This window comes from Cyprinodon variegatus, unplaced genomic scaffold, assembly GCF_000732505.1.
Source record: "Cyprinodon variegatus isolate N-32 unplaced genomic scaffold, C_variegatus-1.0 Scaffold19, whole genome shotgun sequence".
Lineage (NCBI taxonomy): Eukaryota > Metazoa > Chordata > Actinopteri > Cyprinodontiformes > Cyprinodontidae > Cyprinodon > Cyprinodon variegatus.
The window spans coordinates 2,068,750-2,089,848 of record NW_015150472.1 but is presented as its reverse complement, the minus strand read 5'-3'; the positions used below and the strand labels follow the sequence as shown (position 1 = coordinate 2,089,848).

The following is a 21,099-nucleotide window of genomic DNA, read 5'->3' as shown; positions in this document are numbered from 1 at the left end:
CAGTGACAATAAAGACTTTTCTGTTCTATTCTCCCTGGTTCCCTCTGCTGGCAAAAGCTTTCTGGAGATTTTGATTTTATTTCCAGCTGGTGTCTTGGCTCCTTACACATCCTGCTGCCCAGTAGTGTTTCAGATCAAATCCCAGGCAGCGTAGCCAATGCCTGGGTCAAGTTATGGTGGAATCACACACAGCTGTGTGTCTGATAATCTCTAAATCACAGTTTATTTAATGGAATGATTAAAATAAACCTTATATTAAATATCAGAGCATTTTAAAACTGTGAGCTCCTGGTTGAAGTTATAGGCCTTTGTTTGGTCCCTTGCTCATTTCAAAGGAAAACTTGTCAAAGACATTGTATGAAATAGTTTTTTTAAAACCTCGGTCATGTGTAAAGTTCCTTAGGTATATCATATTTATGTAGCTGTAATAACAACTGTAGAAGAACACTCTGCACTCAAGTTTGCAGGGTTCTGCAGGTCTGTGGTTTTTAAAAACAATCGCTAGCATATTTTTAGTAATCTGTGAAGCACGAATAGTGCAGTGGTTATTGTTTGTCTAGAAAAGCCCCTTTGAAACCTCTGCCGTTTTAATGGCTTTGTATCTTTTCCACACAGGGTAACAGCAATAGAACATTTCTTATCAGAAATGGGGATGACCCGAGGGCAGTTGTGTGCTCGTCTGCAGTCACATGGCTAGGTCATCTCCTGTCAAGGCGTTCAAATCTTAGCTGCACTCTGTTTCCTTCCTCTTTTCAGAAGTTACCATTTTCCAGAAACTATAAACAATAGAAGGGTGTTTTCTGAGCTACTAGAGGCATGATGACATCCAAGTTTTAGAGGATATTGATTTGTAGGTGATGTTTTAGTTCTATTAGCAAACTCCTCAGGTCTCTGGCTTTGTTTTTGGCAGCTTAGTTTCAGTCAAAGTTTCCTGTTGCTGCATTTTAAATGGATCCTCTTAATGGATCAGCTGCTTTTTATCTTCCCTTTGCTTGTTGCCCTGCCTAATGTGCTCTAATACATGGCATTTATTTGCTATTAGTACTAAGTGTTGTTCAGATTCAATTTGTCTAATTTAAATGTGCTTCACTTTTGTGTCCAATACCTATTACTCAATAGCAGAGGGCCCCTTATTTTGGTTATATCAGAGGGCTTATATCTCTTTTATTCAAAGAATCAATTGTGGAAAAAAAAAAAAAGTATATATATTTATATATACATATATGATAAACGGAAGTAAAGAAGGCAAGCTCACAAAGCAGCAAACTGACCTGAGAGGCAGTTCCTGAAGCTGACTCAGAATAGCCAGGCTGGGATGCCGAATTCTGACTCACCTGAACATGTTAAAGTGCAATTACTTGGTTTCATCTGATGGGTGGCTTCAAATAGCTCTATTCATATTAATGAAAATTCAGCTGCATTAAAAAAAAACCTTTTGTGCAAAAAGAGCAGGGTTATGCAGAGTGTGTGGAGAACAGTTAGGGCATGATTTGAGCTGTTCTGGGGGAGAGCTGAGGTCCAGTTAGGGCAGTCAACTAAACAAATTCTTCTCTTGAAAATCACTAACATTCATGAGATGCAGAAAATTGCCAGGGACGAAGAAATGTTTATTTTGATCTCTGAAGAAAAGGGATGCTCTAAGAGCTGCAGTTCTCTCCTACACAACCACCTCTATAAACAGACAGGTTTATTTTATTTTTTTTAAGGCCAATACTGATTATTTTGACAGCGGTTCAAATTCATCAGCTCAAAATATTAGTCTACTGATGAATTGGTTTATACCCATCTGTGAAACATAGACACGGGCATGAGCCTGCCTTTTGTGGATTGGGCAAAATTCTTTTCACAAAAAGAAAAAGAAAAGAGGTGTATATATTTAAGTTATAAATCTATTTAGTTGTATGAGATTGAATTCACAATATGTTGCTTATAACTTATTGAAATCTCTTGAACAATAAAAGTAATGATGCTAATAACCTCTCTGTGACCTATTGTGCCCCCTAGAGCTTAATTCAAGACACAGTTTGACCTTAAGCCCTGTCCTAATAATTGCATTTCCACCTTTAAGTGCTTTAATTGTGCATTACTGTTGATGGGTAGGAGTACGTAATATTTCCCACTTCTCCATAGTCTTTCGGGAAAATAAGTGTCTTATCGACAGCTCTAATTCCGATTCAACAGTTTGGATCAGGGTCTGATAAGTATAAAATAAGAAATTTTAACCAGAAAAAAACAGAAAGATTAAGCTTTGTAGATTACTTATATGACTCCCAACATCTGATCATGAGCTTGGCCTATGTGGTTGTCTATAGTTACCCCTAAAATGTTTAATAGTGTTTGTTCACATGCAAAGCATAAAGGGAAATACATATTGGCCAAGTTGACCATTAAGAAAAATCAGGCAGTTTAAACTGTTTATTCTTGTCTAATTCAGTTAGATGGAAATTCAGTTCTGTCTGATACCACTCCCTGGAATTGCTCAGAAGGAATAATGTTCATCTTATTTGATTACATGAAGATAATATGGGTAATTTTCTGATTGGAAAAAGAACGTCACTAATGCCTGACTTTGGTGGACTTTGTTGTATTTGATTGAATGCAAGCTTTATGTTTCTTCTATTCTTAATGGACTCAATATAGCAACTTGGCACAAAGAATATTAAATAAGCTGATGTTTTAATGTGCCTTTTACTGTCATTGTTTCAGAAGTTCTTTTTTTTAGTAATATATATCCTAGTAAACTAGCCCCACCCGCCAGCAGCCAAAATAATTTTTGCCTGTGAGTGGTCTAGCCTCGATCAATGCCCAAGGCCCTAGAACTGGCAGGCCAATCACAACGCAGAGATGTGTTGTGAATTTCTGGATGCAAGCAGGCTGGGTTTTAAGGGAGGGATGACAATGCTGCGCGAAGGCTGGAGAAATCCCTACAAGGAATATGGCAACAACTATTAAACAGTTCTCGTTTGACTCTGCTTTAGAATCTGTTTCTGAAGGATTAGACTCTGGGTTTTTGTTGAAACGCGAGCAGGAAGAGGCTCTACACTCATTTATTTTTAAGAGGGACGTATTCACCGTTTTACCGACAGGCTGTTTGTTTACACTCCCCCACCAGCTTCAACGTCACAGTCAGTTGGTTAGAGCGTTGGCCAATAGGCACAGACATGGTTTGAAAAACAACGGGTTGTTCTCATCAATAATCTTGTGATATCTCATCAATCGGGGCCAGACGAAATTACACATTTAATCTCACATTTAGTCTGGTTTATCAGGCTAGGTAATATTTGGATGATTCCATGAATTATTCACCCCAGCACACTTTAATTTACACAGTCTCTGTTGGGTTGAGGTAAAGACTCACTAGGCTGTTCTAACACACTGAAAAGTTTTCCCCTTAGATAATTATACTGGTGGAATATTTTATTTCGCCACAAGGTAAACCTCAATTGAAATAACAGGCAGACCTATGCAGGTTTTGCTCAAGGATATCCTTTGAATTTAACACCATCCACATGGCCTTTGCCATGGAGTTCTGTTAAAATTGGTCTCTGCCTCTCTGAATAATGTCTTTGCTGACTGTTCTTAGTTTTACTGGGTACCCGTCTCCTGGCAGGCGTGTTGAGGTACCATGGTCTTTCAATAAAAAGGTAATCGATTTGAAGACACTTGGTTAATATCTGTAAAGATTTTCAGTCATCCAGGTCATGTTTAAGCTTGAAAGTTCAGTTTAGGAAACCGGGCGTGAAGTTTTCTAAAAGGCATTTCGCCTCTTATCCAAGAGGCGTTGATCAACTTGGTTGATCAAAGATTAAGATGTTTTTTTTGTAACCCACCTATTCTCCTTAACATTGTCCCTGACTTGTTTGGAGAGCTCCTAGGACTTCATGGTGAGATGACTCTTAGTGGTGCTGCAGGGTAAAAAGCTGAGAGAGTTGGCTAAATTATCTCAATAGCAAGACAAGATGAACTGATTTCAGACATTTGGGACTTGAACGCAACACACTGAGAGCCATTATATAAACATTGAAAAATAAAAGAAACGTAAAGCAGTGGAGAACTTACCTAGGAGTGGCTGCCGCACTAAAATTACTCCACATCTGAAAGAATATCAGCCTTTCAAGTAGACTAGTCAGTCTATATTGAGATGTGGAAGGATTTTAAACAGGCTCTTAATGTTTAAATATCCTAATTTATTAAAAGGAAAAAGTATCATTAAATTCAACAAGTCAGCCATTTTTTTTTTTTTACTTATTTTTTTCCACATCGATTTCAGACTCGTCACTTTTTGATAGTAGTTTTATCGATGATAGCTGCTGCCAAGTTCGTCACAAGCTGCTATTAGGTTTAGGGACTAATACTATTTCACATGGCTTGGACAGTATTTTTTTCTTAAACTGCATTTTGAATTTACTATCATTATATTTAATATTTAAATGTGTCTAACCTGAAACATTTTAGTTGAACAAAAAAAAACAAAAAAAAAAAAAAACAAACAAGAAATCTCTTACAAGAGAAATGCTTTTTTTCCACAACATTGTATATCCAGACAATAACTTTCTATGGCTGTAACTAATTAAAGTAAAAACTAATTTCCTTCAAGTTGTTTTACAAAGGCATTGGGGTCTCTGATTTTTATAGTGATAGTTCCAGTGAGTGAATTAAATACACCATACAGATGCTCAAGTTAAATTAGCTGAGCGCAGGAACTCTGCTTTTTAAAAGCTGTGGAGTTATAGTCACTCTGAAGCAACATTTATCTTCTCTCCCTCTCAGAAGTCAGGTTATTACATGCGCCACCTGGTATGGGTTTCCAATAAATGGAGCAATTCAACAATATGTTTCACATTCAGCTGAAGTTAGTTATAGCAATATTAGAAGTTGTTTGGTGAAATGTGCATACTGGTTCAGCTCTGTGTGCCCAGATTGCCTTTCAAGTTGTGGGATATTGCTTTGTGTTTTCATTTTTGAGGATCTGCACGGACTCATGATCAGATTTGATTAAGGAGGGACCCAGAGCTAATTTGATTAGGTTATTTAGCGGAAATATGTGTTTGGTAATAAACATTTATTATGATGAAAAAGTTTACTTTAATAAGCACACAAAGCCCAGAGGACATAGAAGCTTAACTGTTAGGTGTTTAATTGCAATGTTGCGATGCTGCCAAGATAATGGGCAAAGAAAGGCCCTCAAGTCAAGGCAATTAACCAAACAGTGGTTTGATTGTTGTTAAATTGATTAGAAAATGTTTAAGTACTCTGTCTGTAAATTAGCTATTGTTTCACGCAGTTTTTGACTGCCTGCGAATGCTGAGCTTAATGACACATACGCTTTGAGTTAGTAATGGGAAAAGTTGTTGCTCAGGTCAGGGTGTTGTTATGAGTAGTGATGCGGCTTTGTTAAATGCAACTAATTTAGCCTCTGTGGAACTGCTGTTTGTCTGGATTAGTCAAGCCCAGGTGGTTACATGGCTCCTGCAGGGAAAGTGAAGCTATTGGAATCATCTTGATATGATGCATGCTGATGACGACCTGTCTGATATGTTGATATGGAATAGTACTTCAGGGAACACATGAAACCAGCAAAAGATTTACATTTTTTCTTGTGTTAATCGCTTAATCACCCAACTGTTGATCAGCTGTTGCAGACTAAGGTAGTGACAGATTAGGCAATTTGAGGGTCTATACAGATTTGCCAAGGGAGACAACTGATGGAGACTCACAGAGAGAGATTCAGGTTATGCCGATTTGTTGTCTCGCCCCAGTATCTCTAGTTTCCTGATTAGAAGAGTAGAGAAATCCACGGCTGGAGGCAAGCTTTATGACCATCACAGCCCCACATCTCCTGACTCATTAGTACTTTACAGCCTAGTGCCACAACATATGGCAGAGTTGTTACCGATTCCCATTTGAGGTGTGTTTCAAACGGCCGTCCCTTGCTGAGCCACAAGCCTGTGGCAGCAGATTTTCTTATTGTGTTTGAGGAGAAGATAAACATCTGTTCAAGCCGAAGTTCTGGTGTAAATCTTTCCAGTGCCTGTCACCACAAGAGATGTTCTTCAGAGGCAGTGTCGTAGAAATTAAATCACTCTTTGTGCCTCGGCATTGGGTGCAACTTTTTGATGATTTGATACACAACTTGATTTAAGCAAAACTAACCCGCATGTTTACAGTGGACAAACCAGTGTGGGTGAAGGATTTTATAGGTTTTATTTAAGATTCATGTAAACTGTCTAGGCATTGGCCATTATTAGTTTGTCATGGTATAACCTTGGGTTAAAGTGCCTCAGTCTAGTATTATTGAAACAATTTATTTTTTATTAAATTATGAAAAAAAACAATTATACTGCATTTGTTGGCATTAGTCTCTGCACCATATAGCCAAAAAATCCATATGGCATGTTTTTAAAAACATGGTTTACCTGGATACCAATAACTGGCCTATGTCTACTCTATGTGTGGGTGTTACATTTCAAATGTGTGTCCTTGGGCTATACACATTTATTTGATTTCCGTTTATTTGGGATTATTAAATGTCATATCCACATGTACGATGCTCAAGATTTGCTCATTTGTCTTCTAAATTAAACAAGGCTCTACATTTGGCATTCACGCTTCATGTTTTTCATGAAACGATCTCGCAAATGAGAAGTAATCTGAGAAAACAACATGTGAAGAGGTGGAATTTCAATTTTCTGTTAGGTATTGTTTTCATTCTGTGCCCTCCCTCCAACAGAACATACACATAAAAACACTGGCTGATGACATGGTAAGGTGCTTGGTTACATTTTAGTGTGACTAGCTTTGTTCTACATATTTTTCACTTGTTGTCCATGGCTGCATGACACTTGAAGCAGACATTTATGAATGGATCAAATGTGCCCAAATTCAAAATAAAAAAGCAGAGAGTTTAAGCTCATTTTTAGTTTTTCCTCCCCAGTAGATTTAAATAATTCTCAAATTGCTCTATAATTATCGTACCCTGTATAAGAAAGTGTAAATGTAAAAATTATTTATTTGTTCTCTGTAGCCTAAATTTGCAAATAACCTTTTGTAAAGAAATATTCAGATTCATTCAGTGGGGTTCCAACTCCATATTAAGAATTTAATGAGCTATAGACTTGACCTGTACTGTTTTACTTTCTTCAGCACTGGAAAGTCAGGAGCATACATTATTCAAGGGAATTTAGTGTGGAAAAATCTTAATGCACAACTATAAACTGGTCTCATAATCTATTGTGAATTACTATTAAGTGTGCATTCTTTCCCTCCTGTTATAGATGTATAAATCCTGGATATTTCTATATATTTCTTGTGAAAAAAACCTCTAATTAAAAGTAGAATGATTCTGAGAAAAAAAAAACATTAAGTAATAAAATGTGTTTAAGAATTTCCTGTTCCAAATAAGGACATGGACTATCTATAGTTGCTTTATATAACTGAGAAGGAGGGGGGAATAAATATGAACAAAAACGCTGAAGCTAATGCTAACTAACTACAACAACAAAAATGGGATGTTTTTAGGCTTTAAAGCTGAATGTGCAAAAACCAATTAAAATTATGAAAATATTTTTTTTAACTTAGTTCAATCCTAGTTTTTTTTTTATAGTTGTAATGCACAATGGGTTATACTTAATTTTTTTTAAATGATTGGGACTGAGGCAAAACAAGTTTATCCAGCCAGCATTGACATCAAATAGGAAGTAAGAAAATTTAATTAATCCCACTATTAAATCTAACTACATGAGGGAGCTTGGCACCTCACAGTTTTAATAAAAACATATTTTAAGGCTTGTGTACCAGGGGTGCGAGTAATTATGGAGGGAGCCGATAGTCACAACCTCCTTAAATAGTTTTTTTAATAAATATTTGTTATTAAATTAATCAATCAGTTTAATGTCTCTTAAATGTATTTGGACAATTTTAACAGTCAGCCTAACTGTAAACCCTACAGTACATTTGATCCATTGAATAATTTATTCATCTTCAGTACATCATTTGTTATCATGCATGTTTTAAGTGTCCTCATCTCATTTGCATGACTTCCCGCAATGTTTCTTCATAAACCTAACAATGAACCCCCCTCCCGCATGTGCTCCATCTTTGTTTCTGTACAGAATTAATGTCACTAGATTTAATCCATTGAATTTAATTAGGAATGTTTCTAATCGCAACATAAACTGAATATGGAATAATGTCCTTGAATTATTTAAATGCCATCATTACAAAACAGTTTATTATGGCAGCTCTGACGGTAAGTAAAGATCTGACATGTTTAATGGAATATCTTATTGCTTATCTGCAGATATTTAAACCTTTTTTTAATTTGGTTTCAGTGTTAAGATAAAGAAAAACTAATGTTTTATGTTGGTCATAATGATTGTGATTCTACCTACATGTTTTTGTTTGCAGTCGTACCTTTTGAGTCTTCAATATAATCATCTTATGTTTACTGTAAACTCTGGTAAAAATAATTGTTAGTAGCAGAACATTTTATAACCTGTTGATGCATGTGGTGTTTATAGTACAGGCAAACTAAAACTAATGTTTTCCTTCTCCTCCTTCCCACACACTTAGTGCAATATTTTAATTTCTTCAACGTTGTTTTTCTTTCAGCGAGACCGTATTACAAGTTTCAGGAAAACAGGGGCAAAGAAGGAGAAGCCTCTCATCCAACACCCGACCGATCCCAACTCTACCCAAACAGAACTGCCTCTGCCACAGCCTTTTTTTGACGAGAGATCCAATAACCTCTCAGAAAAAGAAATAGTTGACCTCTTCGAGAAGATGATGGTGAGCTAAGATTTTTTCTTTTTTTTTTGTATTTTAATGGCACCTGCATTTCATCTTCAAAATAATATAGCTCCTGAGTTCACTTAGCAAACAAAACCTAAATATTCTGTATAAAAATGATCAAACATGGAAGTTAAGATTAAAAAATGGCATAATTTAGTATTTATGCTTACTTGGTTTACTACTGTGGATATAATATAAAATATCTGTGGATTTTAATATGCCGGTAAAAGTAATAACCCTATTCAGGTTTTCACATTTAGGTGTAATTGCTTAGACTCAAAAACCAAGGTAACACCTAGTTATCTTCCAGATGAACAATAAACTACATATTAGATTGAATGATAATAAGAAGTAATTAAAAAGAGATCAATAATTGAATTTCTAGAGAAAATTATGAAAAATGAGTACAGCACAATTTATCATTTGATTTTGTTTAAATATAGCAGAAAATTGCAATCCCTGAACAAATGAAAGGCCAAAAACATCAACCACAAAATAACACAAAAAATAAGACTGAGGATTTTATCTTCTCAAAGCAAAATAAATGTGAAACTATAGAGCAAGGAACACGATTTTCTGAATTTTTCTAAAATGGGTTCTACAGCTCACTGTAGATATAAAATAGAAATAATATTTTAGTCCATTGTTTATAGTACAACTCTGCCTCATAGTAAAGGTTTTTGGATTTTTGTGATAAGACTTTGTTTCTGGATTTTCTCCTCAAAAATTTGAAATGGTACAGTAGTTCACCTAAACCTGTGCTTGGATTTGCTTTAATCTGGAATATGCTCCAGGCACTCTCACAATATCATGCGCTTTGCCATAAATGTCCTCCAGGCCACGCTTTGGACACATTTGGCATATAGATACAGCTTTAAACAAAACATGAAGCTTAGATGCAACAGTAATGCAAGAACAAAGATTTAGATGAAGTGTATTTACTGCCTGGGGAATCGGTCCGTTTGAGTCACTTGGTGAACTTGTTCCTCTGGCATCCCAGGACAGATGGGCAGAAGATATGGTCGGTGATCTAGGGAGACGTTTTGAAAATATCCTTCACTGCATACAGATGTTAACCTTCACCCAGGTCTGAGCAGACTTAATCAATTTCTTGCGTCTGTTGGTGCTGCACACCCTCGGGCTGTTTTCACAGCAGATCTCAGGGTGGTAGATTGGACAGGCCAACATAGATTCATGGAACACCGGCAGACCAAGCCCCCCAAGAAACATCAAATGGACAGAGCAGTATCTCATCCCTTTCTTTTTTCTTTTAAGCTCTGTTTTCTTTGCTGTCCAAAACAAAGACAGATAAACATCAAAGATGACCTAAACAGACTGGGAATGAAGTGCGTTTTAATTTGTCACTATATTTTTCAAACATATGGTCACACATGTAGTCTGCACTTATCTTTCCTCTCACCGGAGACACACTTCTGTTGAACATGCTCCCTTATTCAGTGGGGTCAAGAAGTCTGTTTTTCAGAGCCTCCAAAAAGTATTATCATTTTTTGCACTTTCTCCTCAACAGTAAGATGACCTTCCTTCCTCTTTTTTATTAGATATTGGTTACGTTTTTTTCACTTAGCAACCAGAACAACCTTGCACTTATAAAAACACTCAAATTGAGCGCCGACTGCATTTTACAAAGAAAGTGTGAGATTTATCTGAATGAGAAGGCTCAACTTGGTATGTTGTGAGTAGGTTTTATAAACTATAACATCATAGTAAGGTAATTCAAAATTTCTCCTTAAACTACCATAATCTACATGCCACTGGGTTTCCATATAATAATTTCTTTCTTTTTTTGTCATCAAGATGAATGTCAGAGATCAATGATTTGGTTTAAGTTAATTTCACAGAGAAGCTAGGGATTCAGGGTTTTTCTATATGAATTGGGAACCTTAAATGTAATATTCCTGGATAATTTATGTCTTCTTATTGTTCCAATGCACATTTCTCTGTCAACCTTGTGGTTATCTTTAACAGTTTGTCTGCAACTACACCATACCAGCCTAACTGTTTATTAAAGTTTTTCAGTTTGGATTGAAGCAGTAGTTATTAAGACAACCTTCTGTCAAAAAGCAAAGACTGAATGCTTAGGCATCATCTCTTTAGAAGAAAACACTAAATGACCCTGGTGACTACCTTATAGCGTTTGTACCTTCTTTCATACAAAGTACAGCTAGTTATTTCTCTGATTCCTAGCTGAGTCATATTTTGACCTTTGAGCATCACGTAATCAGTTGCTTGCATGCCCTCAATGCCAGGTTTTCCTTAATAGTGAGCGGACCTTTGCTTTACAGAAAGAATAGGGTTTCTATGTTTCTGCTTTGAGCTATAACCCGTTTTAATGCGATTTGTTTAACCCAAGTCGCTTAAATGCTAACAAAATGGCTTTTCTTTTGGATGTTAAATCACTGAAATGAACCAAACGTGATTTTTCCCACTTCCAGATGTTTTAATTGCTCAATCAAATGATCCTTCTCCTGCTATTTACATTTTCTAAAATCGCATAAGAAGTTATATCAGTGTTTTTTGGATTGTTTTTTTTAAAAACATCTCTATGACATAATGTTAACCCAATTGTAAAACACATGCACACTCATATACTCCTACTACGTTTGATTTTTGAGTACTTTTTTTTTTATTTGGCCAGCATAAATGGAGGACCTTTGCTTTTATCTTTCATAAAACCATCTATGCAATCTGTGCCATTGTGCAGCCCCTGTAATGCAGCCTCCAAAGTGTTGGATTCAGGCTGTAATCCACATTCTCTTCTTTTACCAGAGCTGTAGATGACCCAGCGTTGGTACTGTCAGCTCTTGTCCTCAGGCCTTCACCATCAGTGCAGCTCACTCTGCTTCTTCCACTCAATGCTTAATAACAAACGAATAACGCTGCCCACTTGTATTCAGATTTTGTCATCTGAATCATCTGACATGCAGTAACTTTCCTGAAGTATTTAAACCCCTTTAATCTATTATTTTGTTTAGCTACAGCAGCACATTTTTATCTATTTTATGGTCATCGTTTGTAACAGCCCAGTGGAGAAAGAAATGTAAATTTTTTCTTTTTCATCATGAACGATTATATTTTTTAAACATTATTATTCATTAAATATAACATATTTATTGTTATTATATGTATTCATAGTAATGTGTGTTGGTATATATGACATTAGCAAAAAACTAGGGATTTAAAAATTAGCTTTGAGGGAAATTATGTAGGAAAGAACTATCCTTCCTTATCTGACAGAAAAGGCCTTTTCTCTTTCGTAATAACACACGTGTGAATGTGACTTGTTTTAGCTTTAAAGATAAACATAATACACTGTTGACAAAGGTTATTATTCTTATGCTGAATACAATTTTATATTAATTTTTTTATCTTTATTTTTTACCCATTTTGTAGAATAATTTGTTAGTTTGCATAACAGGGTCTTCCTGACCAAACCATAATCGTTTTTTGGGGGGGCTGCAGCTTGGAAAAGTTTAGGAACCCTTTTGGTACCCCACAATAAATTCAATATAAGGCTAATCAAACATAGTTTTAAACATATGTGATAAATAAAATTAATTAAAAAGGAGGTACATTTTTATATTTAGCTTTAAATATGAGGAGGGCTAAATACACGTTGCACTATTCAGATTTAAAAAACAAAAACGAATCCTTGAAACCATTTATCATTCAATAATTCTACTGTAAACCCGTGCTCTGCTTTGTTTGACTCTTTCACCAAAAATCCAATACAATTTAACAAAGTTCAGGGCTCTTACCGAATAAAATGAAAAAAAGTTGATGAGGTAACAGTAATTTTAAAGGCTTTCTGCATTTGTGTGTTGGAACAAAGTCAACAGGTTCTGATATGTAGCCTAACAAGCTTGCAGAGCTTTGTCGATTCAGCTGCATGTTTACATGAACCCTGCAGTAAAACAGCTCTCCAAAGATTGAAAGCAATTGCTAATCTCATTCTGTGTTGAGAGATTCAAATAAACTGCATACAGAGCCCCTATTTCCTTACAGCAGTAATGACTCACAGCACGTACTACAATCATTTGGCACAGTGATGTTTGTGTAACCATTGTTCTTGGAAACAAAAGAGCTCTGGCTCAAAGATGTAGTTTTAACATGATTTTGCGTATTTATAGCCTTTGTTGACAGATTGAGTATAACGCATTTAGAATAACGATTTACTTGCAGAGTTAAAGACTAAACTTCTCACTTCTGTGGGGGTCAAGGCCCTGTCATGTTTGTGTGTTTTTGGCCTCATGTACTTCATGATGGAAATCTAAGAAAAACCTTCCACCCCATCTCTTTGAAGAGAGGGGCTGAATTACTTTGGCTTTATTTCAGAGGTTGTGTGTTCTTTTGTAGATAGCTCATCTGAGTGTGTGTTTGTGTGTGTGGTGCTTATCTTTTCTGTATTTCTCGTACAATAGCCTTTATTGCCGGGGCTAGAAAAATACGATCAGAGCTCCAGGTTTTCATCAGGCCTCTGTTCACTGTTTTCCTGCCTGGATGCTCATCCCTGTCACTCAGTTCACCTCTCAATTACTATGTTTGTGCTCACAGCGGCGTGACATTACACCCAGGCTTCAATTTGCTCAGTGACAGATGACACAAGAGGCATGTTTGCTGGTCTGACATTTGACAGATCCTGACACTTCGGGTTGGGAGCTGTAATTACGGTAATGAAATCGAAAAAAGGGGGAGAAAAAAAGGTGATTTGCTTATGTACTGTCGATTCCAATACTGCCTCCACCGAAAAACGGGAAACCGTTCTGCTTTGATGTTGGAAACAGAAAATAACTGAAGTGTGGATTTTTCTACTTTTTGCTAATAATGACCAACTTCATTATCTGTTTTGTCATCTTGAATATATTCTCAGTTTTTCTTTTATGTCAAACACACTTTTATCAACTTTGCCCACACACCACTATTAGCTGTTCTCACAACTTTTAGCCTGGGATGTTTTGCTGTCTTCAATTGAAGGGCTGACCCTCGCCAAATCAGCCAAACCTCCTACTGTGCATTAATGACCACCAACAAATGTTTTTCTCTTCCCTTTTCTTACGTCTCTATGGTGTGTATATCTAAGCTGAAATAGCCTATTACCCATTACTGAGCATTCATCAAAGGAAACTGACAAAATATAGGAATAAACTCTGTGTGGTAAGGAAAACCAAATTAATACTTTATAGATTTTTGTTTTAGATTAATAACTGAGCACAGGAATGTGTTCATGAAAGCAGAGATTTCGACTGCTTCCAAATAACTTTCCATGCTGCCATCTTGGTAATTGTGTAGAAAGCAAGTATGTGATTTGTTACAGGGTTTAACTTGATATGCACAGCTTGAATTCTGAGCCTCTCATCACAATACACAGCAGTAAAGCTGCACTAAAAAATATGTCCAATGTTTTTATGGCACTGAGGCGAAAACTGTGTGGAAGAAGTGGGCTTTAATCAAAGATTTTTCACTTAGGAGCAGCATTGCTTCAATCAGCTCTTAGTGAGGACATCGTTCTTTCTCTAAGCAATCATCCATTATGTGTAATAGTGCTCCTTCATAAAGCTTATGTATTCTGTACAAATTATCAATTCCTTTTATTTATATACCATCAATTCACAACACAGCATTTCATTGATTGGTTAAAGTTTTCTAAGAAACCCCAGCAGACTGCCTTGAGTCATTGTTGCAGCAGTCATTCCACCTGTTGCTTGTGGACAGTCTCTTGCATTGTGTCTTTGACATTGCAGCAATCTATTAGTTTAGGTCATGCTCGATGCACATACAGTCCACACAGAAAATAAACCAACTGTCATAACCTTTAAAGCTCTTATTCTCTGTGCCGGTTTTCCCTTATTCTGGCGGGCATGTTCAGCACAAACGGCAAGCTGACAAGACCACGCTAAGTGAGGAAGTAGAAAACAGGCGTTTATAACTCTTCAAGAATGACAGTCATTTATTTGCATGAGTTTTTCCAAAGTCTGTGGATAGTGGTGATATTTATGAGCTAAATCTAAGGCTCTCTTTAGATGTTTACATTGCAGATGCTCGCCAGTAGGAGCTATTGCTTGCTCATCATGATTTTTTTTCGCACAAAGCTGTCCACGTTCTGTCTGCATGGACGCTGTCCACAGGGGCATGGAAGCCAAAAATGGTTTAATTTGGTCCTGCGGTCATCACGAACAAGTCTAGCATAAACCAAGCTTAATACAGAGCAAGCATTTAATGACAGTGGAGAGGAAAACTCCCATTGTATAGAAACAAATCCAAAGCAAAACCAGACTCTATGTGAACTGCTATCTGCTTCTACTGAGGAAACTTTAAGACGGAAAATTTTCTCCAAATTTAGTTTTATGTTTGAAATAAATTCAGTTAAACAGATTAAATTGTTTGTTGTTCCTGTGGTGCAGATTCTTGCTGTTTCATGCCCCTTAAACCTTTAGTCAAGTTATTTTCACATAAATCAATGTTCACTGTTTTATTAAGATTCTATGATTTAAAACTGTAGCGCAGGACCAAGCAGTAAGACATTGTGTAACTGAAAGGAAGAAAAAAAAAGAATATGGCTTTCAAAAAGTTTAATCGATTAAAAACCTCTGAAAGGTGTGTTTTTCCTTTGCATTCATATCTGATAAGTCATCAGGTTTCAGCAGCTTTTACCTCAATTCCAAGTACAGATCTTTTGTAGAAGGTTTTAATCAGTGTACATCTATGCACTGACATTTGGGCCTTTGTCCCTGTGCAGCTTTACTGAAGCTTAGTCAGATTTGATAGAGGACTTATTTTAATCAGAGTTAAAGCCTTACCGCCCATTTCAGATGGACTCAGATCTCAGATTTAACTGGATTGTTGATGATATAAATAATAAGTAAAAGCCCCAGCTCTATGTTAAGTTTCAATTATCCACCTTCACATGGGCTTCAACATACTCTCCTCTCTTATTCTGTTTATTAATGATGAGGCGAAACAACATTTACATTTGTTATGTGTGAGAAAACAAAGTATTTTCTAATAAAGTTAATTTCCTGTTAAGCCTTTTCCAAAGATTTTAATAACCTTTTGGGGTGCACACAGCAACACAGAGCCACTGAATTAACAGTGTAAGGGTGCATTGCTACAGTGCCTTGTTTCAGGTTTTATGTTTGCCGTTGTTAGAATGAATACTCTGGGTAATAAGCTCTTCTGTGATCCCTCAGCACTTCCACTCTGCACCAGGACATTAAAACCAGCCCACAGGAGAATTACGGCATGTGCCCTCATGCTCTCATGGATCAAACTTGGGGGTAGTGGAAAAAAATAATTGATTTGTCACAGTGGAGGCAAAGGAATTTTATTTTATTTTTTTTACTACTTACTTTTTTAAGAACCACATATTTCTTCAGGGGAGACTCTTCGTATAGTTTTAAAGCCTTGGATGATTTGACAGTGTCTGTTTATTTTTCTTCACACTAGTTTAAAACCCTAACCAGTATCGAGCCAAAGCATTTTGCCAAACCTATTTGATTTTATTTACAAACTTTATGCAGAGATATTCATTTCAGACTAAGACCTAAAATGTAAAATGATCACAAATTAAATGCACAATATCTATCAAATACAATAACTTTGGTATACATTTATATCCAAAAATATGGTTAACACCTTTTAATGTTAAATCTTTGATTTCACTCTGAAGATAAAAGTCATGGCTTTATTGCAACAGCCTAAAAATTAGAATGAGATGTAGAATACGCTTTTTTTCTTTGTTTGCTTCTTGTCCTGAACAATCAAACGTCATTGATAGACTTAATTTGTAATTTGATATTGCAAAAGCATAATAAAGTTTTTACTTCTGATTAGTTCACTTTATATATAGAAATTAGATTTTTTTTATTACAGTAAAGGCATTCATCACTGTATAAACATGACTGAAATTGTATCTCCTTTTGTCCACCCACATCTCTTGTTAAAGTGCAACTTAAACCACATCTGTAAGAACTGCAGGCTTTGTCTTTGTTTCTGTAAGTGCTTTAAATGGAAATAAAAACCCACATTTGACCAGTTTCTGCCATTTTCTCCCTTTACTGGCAGATCTACTATGTAATCTTTCCATAACAACCAGATATTGATAAAACAAGATAATCTAACTGATCTACACTTATATCCACTTTCAGTTTACATAAAATAGATTGTACATGACACACACGCAAAGCCCAGACCTCAAGTTAACAGTGCATGAATACAAGTCAAATCAAAAGTCTTATATTTGTAACTAAAGATGCAGTCGAGAGTCATGATCCCTGATTTGATGTAGGGTAGTCAGAGATGAATAAAACAGAATAAAACTCTCAATAAAACTATTGGGCTTATTTTCATATGTGCAATATATTAAATGCATTATGCATAATATGGAACAAATTGTACACGTACATGAAAAATATGTTGGAACGTATTTTTACTCTTCTATGGTTCTTGACTGCCTGAAACCTCTGATCCACATAATCAGACAGCTGCTTGGCGTCGTCCCCAATGAGGAGCTGCCATGCCTAGAGTGCAGCCGTCTTAACTTATTGCTTCGTTGGGAAAAATGGTTTAGTGATAGGAAACACCTGCCTACTTGGGTTGCATTAAACATTTCTTTAGCTACTCACCAATACCTTATTTTGAGAACTTACCTCAGGCGGTGCTGTCTAAAAGTTCCCTTCATTTTCGCAAACCTGTGGTGTTATTTTTTTTAGCTGCTCCCATATTCAGAGGTCATCACCACTTTCTGACAGACTGGGCAAAGTTTTTATGCCACATGCCTCTCCTGACACTATGGCATTGAACCCAGTCAAAGACCAACACCATTTCAACTTGTGGACTTTTTTAAAACCAAAAATATTGTGAGTAAAAGCTAAAGAAATTTCCAATTATTGTTTTGCGAAAGGATAAAATCTATCAAAGCCTCCAAACTGGCCCTTAAAGCTAATAACTGACCAAGACTCATTTACCTCCATGTAGAGGAATATTGACCCTTTACTCTTTGAAGATTTGTCCTCTACTTTATCCTAATTGGAGGCTTTTTGAGGATGAACCGCCACTTTGAGTAGGCCACTTGAAACTGACTGCCAGTTTTTATTTTTTCCATTCAGAGGTGGACATGATGCTTTTCTGTGGATCATTGCCTTGCTGCATTGGGCTGCAGCTCTTTCACAAAATAATGGCAGAGTAGAATGGTATAGAGTAGAAATAATGTTGCATCGGTTATTGCAGCCCCAGAACCAGCAAATCAACCTCAGGCTATTGCACCACCACCATGTTTTTATACAGGTATGGTATGCTGGCAGATTTGCATTAGATATAATGAAAAGCATGCCATTCTCCCATATTTGGTCAGTAGTGGTTTTCCTCCTGGTACTCTCCCATTTATGTCGTTTTGCTTCATCGCTAAGAATCATGGGCGCTGCCTTAGCTGAGCCAAATGAGACTTTTTTTTTTTTTTTTTTTTACACTTCTGTGACATCTTGTCTCTGTCCAATTTTCTCTTCTTTTTCGGTTAATGTTTCTCATTGTGGCTCACAAAAATCCAAAGGCTCTAAAAGGAATATGAAGAACGACAGATGTCTGTGACTTTCCTTCATTTTAATTTCTTTACATCAAAATTTAGTGCATTTCTTACCTCCTGTTGTCAGCTTAGGTTCTATAAAGGTCTGTTTTACCTCTTGAGGTGATCAGACCTACCTACTGAGATGTAACCAAAACAATGTGGGTATAAAAAAATAATCCATGATTTGAGAACCTTAAATTAAAAACTGCCAGTTCCCCCCCTTAATTTGTTTTTGTCTAAAATGTACCTTTTGTTTTTTGACTCTGAAACATAGTTAGTCATAACAAAAAGGTAAAAACAAGAGAACCCTTTAAAAGGGGTAAAGACTTTCTCATAGCACTGATCAAAGGATGATTTCCCAAATACTTCAGGATAATTATTTTTGGTATGAACGCAGCAATTGCACCCTGATTAGTATTAATAAATCCCTACCAGAGTTAGTCAGACTAGTGTAAGATGGCAGGCTCTAGCATATGTCTGGTCTACTGGCATAGCTAGAAGCTCAAATCACAGCATTTCTGTTACACCAGCAGAATAGTCATGATATACCGAAGCTCTTTTTATGTTGCCTGTGAGGGTATAATTAATAAAAGAGCATTAATCATTTTGCAGGCTGAACATTGGAGGGCTCATTCCTCCAGTTTGCCCCTTGACAAACGTCCCGCAGGCTCACTACTCATGCAACCCGCCCCCCCCCTGCGCGCCTGCAACGTACTCACCCCACCACATTCTGCCTCCTTTATTGAATGCCAATTAAGCAGATAAATTAGCAGGGTTCAAAGATTAATTAAAAAACCTGCTGCTTTCCCTGGGTGATGAAAAAGTTTCGGCTGCATCCAAGCCCCAAACCACCCTTCCATTTCCACAAGAGATGTTAATGGTTTTCTTTTTAGCTCAGAGGGTATTTACTGGAGGAAATGTAGTTAAAGGAATTTAGGTCACAGTGCTCCTGGTTGGGATTCCTGCCCATGCCTCACGGACAAACAAGGCTGAACAACTTCATTCTGATTACCTATGGTATGATAATTCAACCTAGGAGTAATCCAGTGATCTAATATGGTGATGCACTGAATTTATAAGTTGAATTAGAAAGTAAATCAGGTGAAGAGAAAACGATAGGACATCGAGACTTCAAGAGTTAAATGTATTCCTTTCTTTCCACTAGAGGGCAGCAGACCTCCACCTTGTTACCTCAACGGAGGATGTTTTTCTCCTCTGTTCATTCGAGCCATCTCTTTGTGAGAGAGTGCTTCTGATAAACATCCTCCTTCATTCTAATCATCATGTCATTCCCTAGCTTTTAGTGCTCTGTCCGGCCTTCACTCTATCCCCTGATGTCTCTCACATGAAAGAACTCTTTGTGATGCCGAATTAAAGTAGCATGAAGATAATACTCCCAATAACACGCAGATACTGCCTATCCAGCCTATCAGCTGTGATTGCATGGCCTCAATAGAAACAGTGTTGTTTGATTTTGTTCTGCTGTTCAGATTCAGAGTTGCGGTGCAGTGTGCCATTTTTTTCTTTATATTCTTCTATTGCTGCTGCCTTTGCTACTTTTATTTCAAGGACTAATTATTCCTGCCATTATACTCCACTGCTACAGCCTGTGACTTTAACAAAGAAACGTGGTTGGGAATTAATTTAAGCAAAGGACAGGATCTGATATAAAAGGGTAATGGTGGAAATTGAAAAATAATTGTTTCTGGGCCCGAAATGCTGCGTATTTTTGAAGAATCTGTTTTATTGAAATGATCTGGTTTAAAGTTGAAGGTTTTGAAATGCAAAAATGTGAATATATTTTGAGGTTTTGTGTTTGTTTATTGGGGATCAACTTCAGTTGCACGTCATTTAAAAGCCTTTTCTGCTTTGCTGTGCCAATTGGATGATGTGAAATAAAAAAAAATGTGTCTTAACAAACACAACAATGTGGAGATGCATTTTTGTTGGTAATTTTGCTCATTAAAGGCTACCTTGAAACAGGCAGTCAGTTTCATTGTTCCTGTTCTGTTTTCTGTTTTTAGGAGGACATGAACCTCAATGAGGAACGGAAAGCCCCTTTACGTGGAAAGGACTTGGCCACCAAGCGTGAGATGGTGGTCCAGTACATCTCAGCCACTTCAAAATCTGTAAGTGAACTGGTAATTCTAAATGCCTTCTTTATAACAGATGGATTGGAAAATAGTAGCTCAAATAATCTGATGCTCTGCTTCCTGCCTGCTTTGTCATCCCTTAAAGCACACTCACTCCACCGCCTTCTCTCACTCTTCATGCTTGCACCCCACTTCTTTGGTTTGCAGTTTTGATCGACTTGCTTCTGATTTTCCTGGTTTTCTCCTGCAATCTACAGGAACCTCTCAAAATATTAAAGTTTTATTAGAAACTTAAGCACTCAGTTGAGTGAAAGTCCTTTGGCTTCATTTCACACAGTGTGATATATTGAAATTGTTTATTTCAGTTGAACAAGTGTTGTAGCTAATGAAATCCCCAGACCTAGTTCCTAAGAAAACTAAAGAATTACTAATATTAATAGATTTGTTTTATGTTATGACCAACAAAGACTTTTAAATTACTGACAACAGAATCAAATTAACATTTAGTTTAGCTTATTAAAGGTTAATTATCAAAAAGCTGTGTTCTAACAGTGGTTTGTCCAAGTATAACAATGGAAAGCTGTGTGGAAGGAAAAAGTTGCAGAATCCTCAGGGATAACTTCAGTTTATAAAACGCAG

The 21,099-nt window shown here is 36.6% G+C and overlaps 1 protein-coding gene across 5 annotated transcripts in view; it reads left to right on the top strand.

Annotated features, from left to right (window-relative positions):
* diaph2 (diaphanous related formin 2) overlaps positions 1–21,099 on the top strand; it is a 497,594-nt gene that overhangs the window by 16,926 nt on the left and 459,569 nt on the right. For 4 of the 5 annotated variants that reach the window (XM_015388885.1, XM_015388900.1, XM_015388869.1 and 1 more), the window contains exons 3-5: positions 6,731–6,763; positions 8,611–8,787; positions 20,392–20,496. In XM_015388885.1, coding sequence (XP_015244371.1) covers positions 6,731–6,763; positions 8,611–8,787; positions 20,392–20,496 — 315 coding nt within the window. The remainder of the gene's footprint in view (positions 1–6,730; positions 6,764–8,610; positions 8,788–20,391; positions 20,497–21,099) is intronic. The other variant, XM_015388892.1, reaches the window with a different exon arrangement.